Genomic DNA, 15569 nt, shown 5'->3' with positions numbered 1-15569 from the left:
TTAACTGGGAACGCCTGACCGCTTTAACTGGGAACGCATGTCCGCTTTAATTGGGAACGCCTGACCGCTCTCTGTGTGTACACACTTGAAGGATGTAATTTATTCTTTTTGTAGCCCAGGCCCAAGCATTTGTTTTAGTATTTTTTGAATTTTCCCTGCTGTCACATACAACATTCAAAATGTTTATTTTACAAATTTATGATGTACTTTACAATGCTTTGATTATTCTACATATTATAAAATAAGATGTACAATACCTCGAGCATCAAATAATTCTAATACTTCCACTTTTGCAACTTGTACCTCTGTCTCTGTACACAGAGCAGTCAGTAAACATTGAAAAGCTAATGTAAGTAAGGTCCATCCAACAAGAACTCGTAAATGTGTCATTATCCTGTCAAAGAAAAATGTAGAGTGACTTAGCGTACATTATACAGAGTATTTCCAAACACCCTACCAATGTTCTAGGCCATTGTTCCTGGGTATGAAACATATCCAAATACAATTTTTCTACAACTGCGCGTAAAAAAAGAATTACATACTCAATTCTCCTCGTAAAACAGCTTATTCTACTACTTTTTCGGTAGAGGAGAATCTACTTTTTCGCTCTCTAACCATCCGTGCATGCGCAGTAGATTTACTTTACGCTTGCTTATCATTCACGCATGCGCAGAAGAGTTTCTTTACGCTCCCTAATCAGCTGATTGTAAGCAAAAAAGCTCGCCAAAAAGTCAGATCTTAACCTAAAAAGTCGGTAATTGTAACTCCACCGATATAAGTAATTCAACAGGTTTGGGCAGTTGTAGAAAAAAATTTGTATGTAATTCGCGCGTAATGCTTCTTTATCGCTCTTGCAAAATTATCACGCTCCGCTTCGCGTCGCGTGATAACTGTTTGGCGCGAGCGATAAAGTCGCGCATTAATACATAAATAGCTATTCTAAACTGTCCAAAAGTCCTTGGTTATTGACAGCCGCCATTTTGCTTTTCCACATACGACTGAACATATGGAAGGGAATCTTTGCACAATCATTTATAACTTAGCAGAGCTAAGAAAAAATTATGATAATTTTTCAAATTCATAAAACAAAATGGCGGGCGTTTTAAAATGTATTTCTTTAATATCCTAAAAACCGTTGATTTTACAAAAACTTACAAGTAAACATTTTTTCAGTAAATTCAATTACAAATCGATTGATATCTCATTTTTTAAGATTGAACATATATTAAGTGAGATGTAGCAGCGTTAGTGATTTAGGTAACCTCTGGAGGTTTGTTATAGTGACACCTAAAGTCTGCCTCAATAATGCAACACACTCCATCTGCTTTGCATTCGTAAGCGATTTCAAATAATTTCGAAAAATAATAACACGTTACATAACCCTCTAAGGGTAGGTCACCTACCTCTAAGGCCCGCCGCAAAGTAGACCCACGCTAATCCACGAAAGCAACCCACGCCGTGGGATGTTTTGTAAACCATTGCTAAGCTTCTCTAGACATATGTGTAATACATGCAATGAATACTTGTCAGCTGATTGATTATGAATAATTCTCTAGCAATGGTTTACAAAACATCCCACGGCGTTGGTTGCTTTAACTGGGAACGCCTGACCGCTTTAACTGGAAACGCATGTTCGCTTTAACTGGGAACGCCTGACCGCTTTAACTGGGAACGCCTGACCGCTTTAACTGGGAACGCCTGACCGCTTTAACTGGGAACGCATGTTCGCTTTAACTGGGAACGCCTGACCGCTTTAACTGGGAACGCCTGACCGCTTTAACTGGGAACGCCTGTCTGCTTTAACTGGGAACGCCTGACCGCTTTAACTGGGAACGCATGTCCGCTTTAATTGGGAACGCCTGACCGCTCTCTGTGTGTACACACTTGAAGGATGTAATTTATTCTTTTTGTAGCCCAGGCCCAAGCATTTGTTTTAGTATTTTTTGAATTTTCCCTGCTGTCACATACAACATTCAAAATGTTTATTTTACAAATTTATGATGTACTTTACAATGCTTTGATTATTCTACATATTATAAAATAAGATGTACGATACCTCGAGCATCAAATAATTCTAATACTTCCACTTTTGCAACTTGTACCTCTGTCTCTGTACACAGAGCAGTCAGTAAACATTGAAAAGCTAATGTAAGTAAGGTCCATCCAACAAGAACTCGTAAATGTGTCATTATCCTGTCAAAGAAAAATGTAGAGTGACTTAGCGTACATTATACAGAGTATTTCCAAACACCCTACCAATGTTCTAGGCCATTGTTCCTGGGTATGAAACATATCCAAATACAATTTTTCTACAACTGCGCGTAAAAAAAGAATTTACATACTCAATTCTCCTCGTAAAACAGCTTATTTCTGAGGAGAATCTACTTTTTCGCTCTCTAACCATCCGTGCATGCGCAGTAGATTTACTTTACGCTTGCTTATCATTCACGCATGCGCAGAAGAGTTTCTTTACGCTCCCTAATCAGCTGATTGTAAGCAAAAAAGCTCGCCAAAAAGTCAGATCTTAACCTAAAAAGTCGGTAATTGTAACTCCACCGATATAAGTAATTCAACAGGTTTGGGCAGTTGTAGAAAAAAATTTGTATGTAATTCGCGCGTAATGCTTCTTTATCGCTCTTGCAAAATTATCACGCTCCGCTTCGCGTCGCGTGATAACTGTTTGGCGCGAGCGATAAAGTCGCGCATTAATACATAAATAGCTATTCTAAACTGTCCAAAAGTCCTTGGTTATTGACAGCCGCCATTTTGCTTTTCCACATACGACTGAACATATGGAAGGGAATCTTTGCACAATCATTTATAACTTAGCAGAGCTAAGAAAAAATTATGATAATTTTTCAAATTCATAAAACAAAATGGCGGGCGTTTTAAAATGTATTTCTTTAATATCCTAAAAACCGTTGATTTTACAAAAACTTACAAGTAAACATTTTTTCAGTAAATTCAATTACAAATCGATTGATATCTCATTTTTTAAGATTGAACATATATTAAGTGAGATGTAGCAGCGTTAGTGATTTAGGTAACCTCTGGAGGTTTGTTATAGTGACACCTAAAGTCTGCCTCAATAATGCAACACACTCCATCTGCTTTGCATTCGTAAGCGATTTCAAATAATTTCGAAAAATAATAACACGTTACATAACCCTCTAAGGGTAGGTCACCTACCTCTAAGGCCCGCCGCAAAGTAGACCCACGCTAATCCACGAAAGCAACCCACGCCGTGGGATGTTTTGTAAACCATTGCTAAGCTTCTCTAGACATATGTGTAATACATGCAATGAATACTTGTCAGCTGATTGATTATGAATAATTCTCTAGCAATGGTTTACAAAACATCCCACGGCGTTGGTTGCTTTTCGTGGATTAACGTGGGTCTACTTTGCGGCGGGAATTAATCTGCCATATCTCACTTAATATTCGTTCAATCTCGAAACATGTGGTGTCAATCGATTTGTAATGAAGTTGTCTGTAAAACCTACAATATAACAATTTACTTGTGTTCACAAACTTCAACAATATGAGTGACAGGCTAGTCTGGTGAACACCCAATTTAGACTTGACAAACATTATTTGATTTTCATATAATAACTTGATCAGTGAAAGGTTTTAACATGAGAAGCATCACATTTTAAAATATTTTTATGAAGAAATCACTTATAGAGATTACTGTATTCACTAATAAGCTTTGCATGTCACCATACAATAATAAATAAATAATCAGTATCTCTAATAAATATTACAAGAATTCCACTCACAATATTAATGCGTAGCCACTCCACAAACAGCGTGTGTAGAAATGTCTATAATCATATAATATGATCATATAATCATGTATCATTTATAATGTCGATCATAGAATGTCTAGTAGGATCCCTACATTATACTTAGGCTACGTTATAAGATACATCTTACAGAATAATTTTCTGAAATAGAGTCTGAGCAAAAACAGTTCGGTAGGCAATCTTTACGGTTTTGTCATTTGCAATTCAAATTCAGACTTTCAATATTCCAATAATATCAACGGTTTATGATTGCAACTTACCGCATCCAATGAGAATGACGTTTGAATCATCTCTATTTGTCATGAATACAGCTTTAATATTACTAATAAGTGAATTGAGTAACATTTGCCCATGAGAATAACTTAACTCAGCTATCATCAGTAGATAAGGTTTGTAAGTGTGTTCCTAAGTAATTTTTGAACTCTTCGATTCGATCGGGTAATTGTAGAATTTTAAAATGTTAATTACTGAGTTTCTTTACTATTTTATATATTTATAGTTTTATTATCATTATTATTACTCTTACTTCTCGATTATTGTGTATTTTTTCTCACTTTGTATTCATTGTTATATAAGTTTGTTTCAATAGGCTTAAGCTTAGAAACATTGTCAAATTATCGAATGAATACATAAAATAAATAAACCACTATAGTAGGATAATCATAGTAGGTAATATTTAAAAGTAATCTCAGATAAAATTGAAATGTGTATCAACTCGCATAGGATCAAATTGTAGTAACACAAAATATCAGAACTTCGGATATTATTTCTTCAGTATAAATAAAATGATACCAGACATAGTGTGAAACCTTTTATTGATCAGCTATTGTGCAGTAGTTGCATCCAAATCGTAAACCTGCACTTCTTATTGATTGACCCAGTCGTAATTGAAATTCAATTTACATTCCAATAGAATTAATAACTGAATATATAATTGGTACCTATTTCAATGAAAATTATAATTGAATATGAAATTGATATTCCAATAATAATTTGAATATTAATCAAATTTAAATTATATGTCTGGGCCAATCAAAAAGTTGTACAGGTTTACACAATTCTAAATATTGGTATCAACTTTTGATACCAATTTCTAGAATTTTCAAGCGTCGAATTTATTAGGCACCTGGTAGAACATCTATTACAGGTGCAGAAAGTGAATTAAGATTGCCGAAAGCTGATCGATCTCTGAAGCATTTGCTGCAAGCTGCTGGCTTGTTTTTTCGCGAAACTTGACACTGCTTTGACGCCGTCGCCGATTTGTTTGAATTGCTTTCTTCCCAAAGACATGCATATATTATGCAAATTTACTGTTTTAAATCCAATCCCTTCTCCTAAAGAAGCTCTTATCTGAAGTAATATGCAGAACTCAAAACTTTTATCCTCTTCGTGATATTTGTACTTGGTGAGGAACACACAAAGCCAGACAAACGTTGCTCCAGGAATCTGAATGCATATTGGAGGCAGTTTTTTCGAAAATTCTCCTGCGAACATTTAAACATTCTCCATCAACAATTACTGATCTTAACCGTAAAAAGTAAAACAATTAGGCTGGGCGTACACCGGTTAGTCAAGACAAGACTAGTCACGTTTAGTCACAATACTTCACATAGTTGCTTATGAAGACATGTCTTTTTGCAATGACTAATCAGTGTGAGTTGCGTCATAAACAACAATGTGAAGTATTGTGACTAAACATGTCTGATCCTGTCTTGTCTTGACTAACTGGTGTGCGCCTGGCCTTAAGCTGAATCCGCACACAACAGTGACAGTGAACAATGAAAATACTCGTGAATCCCCTAAATAAGTTCTAAACGTTTTATTCATACTCACTTGGCCGAGCTAAGTGAAAATAGTCAAATTAGAACTCGTGGGAATTATATTTTCACTGTCACTATTGTGTGCGAATTCAGTTTCATTATTTTTATATAGATTTTTCATAGATTTTGGGAAATGTTATGCACATTTTTTCTGGGGATTGTAGCATTTACACAACAGCTAGAGTACCTCGACTTGAAAAACAAGTGAAAGTGAACACTTATTGACTAAAGAAATATGATGATATATTGAAAAACTTGAAATATATTATTGAGATTATTTGGAAGTAGGAATTATTACCACTTATCAGTATCAGTGTCAGAAAATCTATTTTCATGAGTTCTAATAGTCCAGTCAATCTTCTATACTTATAAAATTCTTATCTCACTGACTCACTGATCACGATTTCTGGAAAACTACTGGATGGATTGCAACAAAACTTGGAATATAGATGCCTTATACGTCCTAGGTGCCCACTAAGAAATATTTTGGCGATATCTCAACTCTAAGGGTGGTTTTTAAGGTTTAAGTTCGTCTTTTAGCATGTATATTTTTCTTCTCCTAATCTCTTAATTATAATGGAAATTTCTATATCATAATTATGTTACCATAAAACTATAATCTAGAGAGAGAACCTCTTCGAAACAGTTGTTAAATGGCAATTAAATTAATAATTTTGCCAGGTTGGCATTAATTTGAGATTACTTCAGTAGGTTGGCACCAAGTTGAAGAACTAATTAAAATGAATTTATCGAGAACAAATTGATTGGGCACTGCTGCTTCAATCAGAGCTATTATTTTTCATAAAACAAACTTTTATGACGGGAGTTGCTTCTATCAATATTGATCCTATTCTATCAAGACTAATTTTGTTTGTATATCCGACAGATCGCAAAAACTACTTAAACAATTTCGATGAAATTTTAATAATTCAGTATGATATATGGAGGGTATTTTTAAAATTTCAGAAGTGTCCGTTGTAGAATCTGTTCGCATAGAATGAAGAAATTCGGCCAAAATTCAACTTGGGCGAAAGAAAGGGGTTACTTATTAAAACGGTCAAAAACGGCTTATTAAAACGGCTGTTGTTGCTTTTCCCAATGTAAAAATATCTCCCATAGAAGTAAGGCGCTTTTCCCATGAATCAATTATTCTCAAACATTGATTGTTCTACCGAAGAAAATAGATGAAGGTACCTTTCGATAAAAATATTAGAGAATATGCATTACAGTTCGTTGACTGTCAGTATTCCTCATTAATAGCATCAATGCTCCTCATTCAAACAGTTCTGACAAATTGATGTGAATCTTACTATAATCTGGTTACTTTAGATCAGATGAAGATAATAATGTTAATGATCGCTATTGTTTCAATTTCAATCATGTTTGACATTTTTGCTTTTGCTAAGATCAAAGATAGAAATCATATAATGGTAGTCAATAATCAAAGTGATTGAATACACTCTATTCAGATTTATGCAAATTCACATTAAAATGATCCCACTTTAATATTTATTATAGTGAAGTTCAGGACATAAGTAATCAGCCACAATATGTTATACTAACTATTATAAATGAACTCTCATGTATAAATGAACTTCCATGGGAGAAAGAATCAGTGGATTGGCTGCTTTTACACTTTTGGATGAGTGAAACGAAAAGTAAGCGACAAGCTATGCCGAAAATTCGAGAATAAGCAAGAGATCCATGTTTCACCACCAGATGCTACCAGAGTCATCAAATTCCGAATCAACTTAACTTGGAATTTAATGTTCAATTGCATCAAGCAAAAACAAAAATAACATGATCACTGCTAATTTGATAACTGTCAACGGGAAATATTAATTATCAATGGATAAAGTCAAGGTCGGCTCTTAAGCCCCGCCCAATATTCTACAAAATTCGCTGCAATTAGACTACTCTTCTACAGAGCACTTCCAACATATTAATTAATTATTCGAATGATTTGACTCAATTATTTCCATGCCAAGTTGTGGCATAATCTCAAAAACAATTTTGGTAGGATTTAGATTATAAATGTTTTACAAAAATAATTTTATCTTTTAATTCCCGTAGCGAAGCAGGGGTGCCCTGCTAGTATAGACATTAAAAGGGGGTGTGCTTGCAATTTATAATATTGTAGTTCTGGTTTAAAAAATAACACTCTTAGTTGTTTCATTAATTTATTACCAAAGTCCACTGCTCTTTTCATCCAGATCATACAAGCCTACTCTTTTCCGAAGAGTTCCGAATGATCTCATTCTATTCAGAATTTTATAATATAAAAAATGCGAGGGCATTTTCCTGTCGGATTACTGGATTTGGCAGAAACAGTTGAAAACTGGAAAATTAACTGACAAAACGAGATTTTTGGGCCAACCTGTTTTTAACACAAGGAATTTTGCATGAAGAAATTGGTTCTGGACTTCTCTCATGTATACAAATAATATTTTTTTTATCAGAACTACACTATAAATTGCAAGCACCAATGTATGTAGTGACTGGACTATAATACTATAATGGGACTATTTGCATTTTTATAAGAATGATTTGGATTCAAAATGGTGGATCCAAGATGGCGGAATAAACTTTATAAGTAGGAAAGTAAGTTTTTAATCAAAATAGGAACCCCAAATATTCTTGTAACATAAATATTAAGCCAATTCCATAATTCTTACCAACTCTGTATAAGTTACTAAGTGACTTTGGTAATAAATTAATGAAACAACTAAGAGTGTTATTTCTGAATCTAACCCAATCATACATAAAGTTTCAAATGATTGTTGTACATTCAAAATTGATCAGAAATTGAATGCAAAACGATCATTAAAGTTACTGGTAGCTAGATAGCTTAGGCAAAATTAATTAATATATGAATACTAGGAAAGGTCAATGCCAAATGAGAACAATAGGTTTATAATCATACAAGATTATATTTTGATAAATCAAAGATTGGTGCAAGATAAAACTTGAACATACAAAAGTTCTAGAAGTGCAAGTAAACATATATTGAGTCAAGAATGAATGACAATAATAATTCAATTGATGAAATTCCAAAAAATTAATATCTACACTTTAAAATGTGATGTTTTTTTTTACATGTGAGCAATCACCAATCAATGTGATGCTAAAGTTTCTTAATACTTCTGAGTTGTAGTTACAAGTAAGTAAAATTTCAAATAAAAAAGATGAAAATTATAATATTGGAAAATATTAAAAAGATTGAGTGTGAAAACCTTCTAAAGGAAAAGAATGAAGAATAAATAGTTTCAATATTTACAGTCTAACTAAATTTTCTACTCCAATATCAACTAACCAGGAAAATAAACTTTTATTGAACCTGAGTCTATTGAATTTTTCCCGAATGAAACTTTGTATTGAATTGTAAATTTTTTGGTCCTAAATATAAGTAGTTTCTTCGCCCAAATGTAGTGTTCATCCTTGGTACTATTAAATTCGTGTTTCTCTGCCTTGTTTGATGGTTATGATCTGCCAGTCTTATGTGTTCGTTGTTTCTCCTCATTCGCGTGAAGATAGCCTGGATGTAGAGTTGTCTTACACTCAGTACTTTACTGTCCTTGAAAAGAATGTTCGTGGAGAATTGATTCTTCTTGAATCCTATTATTTTTAGTATTCGTTTTTGAAGTTTATAGAGAGTTTCAACATGTATAAAATTCGTAGCTCCCCAGATAATTATGACGATAATCTCATGAACTTAATGTGAGGGCAATTTAGTTGGTGATGATGGTTGAAGCTGAAAATTAGGTGTTTTTTTACAATACAAGGAGAATTGTTGTCAGGTTTATCTGGAAATCTATATGAGATAGAGCGCTCTACCTGATCTCAGATTGTAGTGCACAAGAATACGCCCAGAGGGATTTTGAATTATACATCTAAATGGTAACGATCGGAAGATATTGTTGATAAAAAACTAAATATCATCAGAATTGATTTTATCTTTAAATTTTACTCATTTTTGAAAAATTATAACTCAGTAGCCTTGTTAGATTTTGTCTGCCATCCATTCTTCACTTCAGCTTCTTTGTAGTAGTCGCGCTGGCAGTTTTTGAATCTTGGCGCGCTTCTGCTGCCAGCTTCACTTTAATCAGCTGACTTGTTGGTTCTCTTGTTTTTCGTCATTCTTTCTTCATTTATAGCTTTAGAATACATTGCATATTTTTTAAAGATTTTCATCGATTATCCTATTTAGGTTGTTTTCAGGTCTAAACTTTTATAGCTTGATTTTTTGGTTCTCGCTTTTGTCCAGAGATTATGTAGCTCTGCATTCTTCAAGTTTTGAAACCATTCTTTTGCACTCAATCTCAATCTTCAGATCACTTTTCAAATATTATAAAGTGTCTACAATCAAGTCAACAATCAATCTTGAGTTTTAAACTTCGAAGTCTTAAATTCTCATAACTTTCAATTCAGTGCATTGCAGCCACACATTTCATGTCCACTCAAGTGTTTTTACAAGTTACTTTGGACTCAGGTTTTAATGAATTTCAATCAATTGCATCTCTCAAACATTCATTCTGCAATTATAACTCCTTTTTATACAATTTGAGTTGTGCTCCAAGTTCTTCACATAGGATTCAAATCAAATCAATCAAATCAATAAGCTTTATTCCTCAAAATATACATTACCGTACAGGAATTACACACTTTACATAGATACAGGACTACCCCTACAAACAATTCGTCTGTGTGTAGGGGTGAGTTCTGGGTAGCCTGAAATATATCAGGCTGCTAAGTTAATTAAATAATAATTAAATTGTGAGGAGAAAAATAAATATTCGGATTATAAATAATGAATGAGTTAGATAACTAACTACAAAGAATTATATTTACTTAAAATATAAATATAAGTAATTTGAAAAGTTATGGAAACATTTAAAAGGAATGCTAGTAAAAAAAATAATAATAAGATAGATAAGGAAAAAAATTAAAAAAATGATAGAACATGATAGAGCAGGGACAAGCGGAGCCTCAGGTAAGATTTTGGAATTGAAAAAAATATATGAGGGATTTGAATAAGAGAAATGGAAATATCTGGGTGAATTCCATCATCGTAGAGGATAATAGATTAATGCCAGTACATAGACCGAAGCAGGCTTTCAGACATTTCTGTGCCAAGGCGATTGTCTCGCTGTTGCATCACGTTGCTGACCTTACTGTGTCATAGCTGTTAACCACTAATAGCCACATTGTTGCCGCTTTTCTTCCCTTGGAACGACTTCATCATTTTGGATCCTCGCTCAACTCCATGTTTCTCTTGATTCGTGAGAACATTTGCTCCTCTGGTAGTCCTGCCTCTGTTGCAGCTTCCCATCAACATGTCCTGGCATGGACATGTCTTATCTCTTGGCACTTTGAAGCTGCTAACCTTATATTGAGCTAAGTATTTTGTATTAATTTACCTTTTTCTTTGCATATACATATTATCTACTGTTTTTTGATTTTCAAAATAGTTAACCTAAATCAGATTTTATTGACCATTTATTCATTAGGCCATCTTCATTGTCATTTTGAAATTTAGCAACTTGTTTCACATTGCCATTCACTGGCTCAACCTGAATTATCATGATATATTGAAAAACTTGAAATATATTATTGAGATTATTTGGAAGTAGGAATTATTACCACTTATCAGTATCAGTGTCAGAAAATCTATTTTCATGAGTTCTAATAGTCCAGTCAATCTTCTATACTTATAAAATTCTTATCTCACTGACTCACTGATCACGATTTCTGGAAAACTACTGGATGGATTGCAACAAAACTTGGAATATAGATGCCTTATACGTCCTAGGTGCCCACTAAGAAATATTTTGGCGATATCTCAACTCTAAGGGTGGTTTTTAAGGTTTAAAGTTCGTCTTTTAGCATGTATATTTTTCTTCTCCTAATCTCTTAATTATAATGGAAATTTCTATATCATAATTATGTTACCATAAAACTATAATCTAGAGAGAGAACCTCTTCGAAACAGTTGTTAAATGGCAATTAAATTAATAATTTTGCCAGGTTGGCATTAATTTGAGATTACTTCAGTAGGTTGGCACCAAGTTGAAGAACTAATTAAAATGAATTTATCGAGAACAAATTGATTGGGCACTGCTGCTTCAATCAGAGCTATTATTTTTCATAAAACAAACTTTTATGACGGGAGTTGCTTCTATCAATATTGATCCTATTCTATCAAGACTAATTTTGTTTGTATATCCGACAGATCGCAAAAACTACTTAAACAATTTCGATGAAATTTTAATAATTCAGTATGATATATGGAGGGTATTTTTAAAATTTCAGAAGTGTCCGTTGTAGAATCTGTTCGCATAGAATGAAGAAATTCGGCCAAAATTCAACTTGGGCGAAAGAAAGGGTTACTTATTAAAACGGTCAAAAACGGCTTATTAAAACGGCTGTTGTTGCTTTTCCCAATGTAAAAATATCTCCCATAGAAGTAAGGCGCTTTTCCCATGAATCAATTATTCTCAAACATTGATTGTTCTACCGAAGAAAATAGATGAAGGTACCTTTCGATAAAAATATTAGAGAATATGCATTACAGTTCGTTGACTGTCAGTATTCCTCATTAATAGCATCAATGCTCCTCATTCAAACAGTTCTGACAAATTGATGTGAATCTTACTATAATCTGGTTACTTTAGATCAGATGAAGATAATAATGTTAATGATCGCTATTGTTTCAATTTCAATCATGTTTGACATTTTTGCTTTTGCTAAGATCAAAGATAGAAATCATATAATGGTAGTCAATAATCAAAGTGATTGAATACACTCTATTCAGATTTATGCAAATTCACATTAAAATGATCCCACTTTAATATTTATTATAGTGAAGTTCAGGACATAAGTAATCAGCCACAATATGTTATACTAACTATTATAAATGAACTCTCATGTATAAATGAACTTCCATGGGAGAAAGAATCAGTGGATTGGCTGCTTTTACACTTTTGGATGAGTGAAACGAAAAGTAAGCGACAAGCTATGCCGAAAATTCGAGAATAAGCAAGAGATCCATGTTTCACCACCAGATGCTACCAGAGTCATCAAATTCCGAATCAACTTAACTTGGAATTTAATGTTCAATTGCATCAAGCAAAAACAAAAATAACATGATCACTGCTAATTTGATAACTGTCAACGGGAAATATTAATTATCAATGGATAAAGTCAAGGTCGGCTCTTAAGCCCCGCCCAATATTCTACAAAATTCGCTGCAATTAGACTACTCTTCTACAGAGCACTTCCAACATATTAATTAATTATTCGAATGATTTGACTCAATTATTTCCATGCCAAGTTGTGGCATAATCTCAAAAACAATTTTGGTAGGATTTAGATTATAAATGTTTTACAAAAATAATTTTATCTTTTAATTCCCGTAGCGAAGCAGGGTGCCCTGCTAGTATAGACATTAAAAGGGGGTGTGCTTGCAATTTATAATATTGTAGTTCTGGTTTAAAAAATAACACTCTTAGTTGTTTCATTAATTTATTACCAAAGTCCACTGCTCTTTTCATCCAGATCATACAAGCCTACTCTTTTCCGAAGAGTTCCGAATGATCTCATTCTATTCAGAATTTTATAATATAAAAAATGCGAGGGCATTTTCCTGTCGGATTACTGGATTTGGCAGAAACAGTTGAAAACTGGAAAATTAACTGACAAAACGAGATTTTTGGGCCAACCTGTTTTTAACACAAGGAATTTTGCATGAAGAAATTGGTTCTGGACTTCTCTCATGTATACAAATAATATTTTTTTTATCAGAACTACACTATAAATTGCAAGCACCAATGTATGTAGTGACTGGACTATAATACTATAATGGGACTATTTGCATTTTTATAAGAATGATTTGGATTCAAAATGGTGGATCCAAGATGGCGGAATAAACTTTATAAGTAGGAAAGTAAGTTTTTAATCAAAATAGGAACCCCAAATATTCTTGTAACATAAATATTAAGCCAATTCCATAATTCTTACCAACTCTGTATAAGTTACTAAGTGACTTTGGTAATAAATTAATGAAACAACTAAGAGTGTTATTTCTGAATCTAACCCAATCATACATAAAGTTTCAAATGATTGTTGTACATTCAAAATTGATCAGAAATTGAATGCAAAACGATCATTAAAGTTACTGGTAGCTAGATAGCTTAGGCAAAATTAATTAATATATGAATACTAGGAAAGGTCAATGCCAAATGAGAACAATAGGTTTATAATCATACAAGATTATATTTTGATAAATCAAAGATTGGTGCAAGATAAAACTTGAACATACAAAAGTTCTAGAAGTGCAAGTAAACATATATTGAGTCAAGAATGAATGACAATAATAATTCAATTGATGAAATTCCAAAAAAATTAATATCTACACTTTAAAATGTGATGTTTTTTTTACATGTGAGCAATCACCAATCAATGTGATGCTAAAGTTTCTTAATACTTCTGAGTTGTAGTTACAAGTAAGTAAAATTTCAAATAAAAAAGATGAAAATTATAATATTGGAAAATATTAAAAAGATTGAGTGTGAAAACCTTCTAATAAAAATTGATATAAGTGATGTTACTGGAATGCAATTTTAAGGAGAAATACAATACTGATAATACAATCTTGAAAGTGACTTATAATGCAGTTATGACTTATAGTGCAGTTAATGAAAATATAATTGAATCAAATTTAATTGTAAAACATGAATTAATCTTCAAAATTAGATTTAATATTTGAATACTGAGATACTAAAGATAATATGTAATGTTACAAAGATTCTTGTGAGTCCAGATTGGAGAATAGACTTAAGAACAAATTGATTGAGGCTGTTTAAATTGAATTGATTAACTATAGTTTGTAAAAAAGGCTTGGAATTACCAAACGTTATCATTCATGATAAAAATTCTTACAAACCCAAACAAGGGAATGGAACTAAGAATCACAATAATTGAAGCTGAAAATTGTAAAAAAGATTCTTACAAATCCAAACAAGGGAATGGAACTAAGAACCAAAATAATTGAAGCTGATAATTGTAATCAAAAGTCAAATTGTAATAACTTTGACTAGAATGATAGATAATTGAAAAGATTCACAGAAATTTGGTGTACAAAATACATGATAATTCAGGTTTGAGCCAGTGAATGGCAATGTGAAACAAGTTGCTAAATTTCAAAATGACAATGAAGATGGCCTAATGAATAAATGGTCAATAAAATCTGATTTTTAGGTTAACTATTTTGAAAATCAAAAACAGTAGATAATATGTATATGTAAAAGAAAAGGTAAATTAATACAAAATACTTAGCTCAATGTAAGGTTAGCAGCTTCAAAGTGCCAAGAGATAGGACATGTCCAGGCCATGACATGTTGATGGGAAGCTGCAACAGAGGCAGGACTACCGGAGGAGAAATGTGCTCACGAATCAAGAGAAACATGGAGTTGAGCGAGGATCCAAAATGATGAAGTCGTTCCAAGGGAAGAAAAGTGGCAACAATTAGGCTATTAGTGGTTAACAGCTACGGCAGTAAGTCACAGTGCAATGTGATGCAACAGCGAGACAATCTTATGTGAAGAGCTTGGAGCACAACTCAAATTTGTAAAAAGTGAGTTAGAATTGCAGAACGAATGTTTGAGACATGCAATTCGATTGAAATTCATTAAAACCTGAGTCCAAAGTAACTTGGAAAAACACTTGAGTAGACATGAAACGTGTGGTTGCGATGCACTGAATTGAAAGTTATGAGAATTTAAGACTTCGAGGTTTAAAACTCAAGATTGATTGTTGACTTGATTGTAGACACTTTATAACATTTGAAAAGTGATCTGAAGATTGAGATTGAGTGCAAAAGAATGGTTTCAAAACTTGAAGAATGCAGAGCTACATAATCTCTGGACAAAAGCGAGAACCAAAAAAT

At 33.0% G+C, this 15569-nt stretch overlaps 1 protein-coding gene across 7 annotated transcripts in view; it reads right to left on the bottom strand.

Annotated features, from left to right (window-relative positions):
* Positions 1-15569, bottom strand: part of LOC111053018 — a 208421-nt gene that overhangs the window by 13502 nt on the left and 179350 nt on the right. For 4 of the 7 annotated variants that reach the window (XM_039420503.1, XM_039420504.1, XM_039420505.1 and 1 more), the window contains 2 exons: positions 3780-5290; positions 2057-2193 (listed from right to left, as the gene is read on the bottom strand). In XM_039420503.1, the coding sequence (XP_039276437.1) occupies positions 4968-5290 (323 nt within the window). In that variant the 3' untranslated portion in view covers positions 2057-2193; positions 3780-4967. Of the gene's footprint in view, positions 1-257; positions 440-2056; positions 2194-3779; positions 5291-15569 lie in introns of those variants that run through there. The other 3 variants (XM_022339846.2, XM_039420506.1, XM_039420500.1) reach the window with 3 other exon arrangements.

The sequence above is a fragment of the Nilaparvata lugens genome, chromosome 2 (assembly GCF_014356525.2).
Source record: "Nilaparvata lugens isolate BPH chromosome 2, ASM1435652v1, whole genome shotgun sequence".
In the NCBI taxonomy this organism is placed as follows: Eukaryota; Metazoa; Arthropoda; class Insecta; order Hemiptera; family Delphacidae; genus Nilaparvata; species Nilaparvata lugens.
Note: the sequence above shows the minus strand (reverse complement) of the source record. Positions and strands in the feature narration are given on the sequence as shown.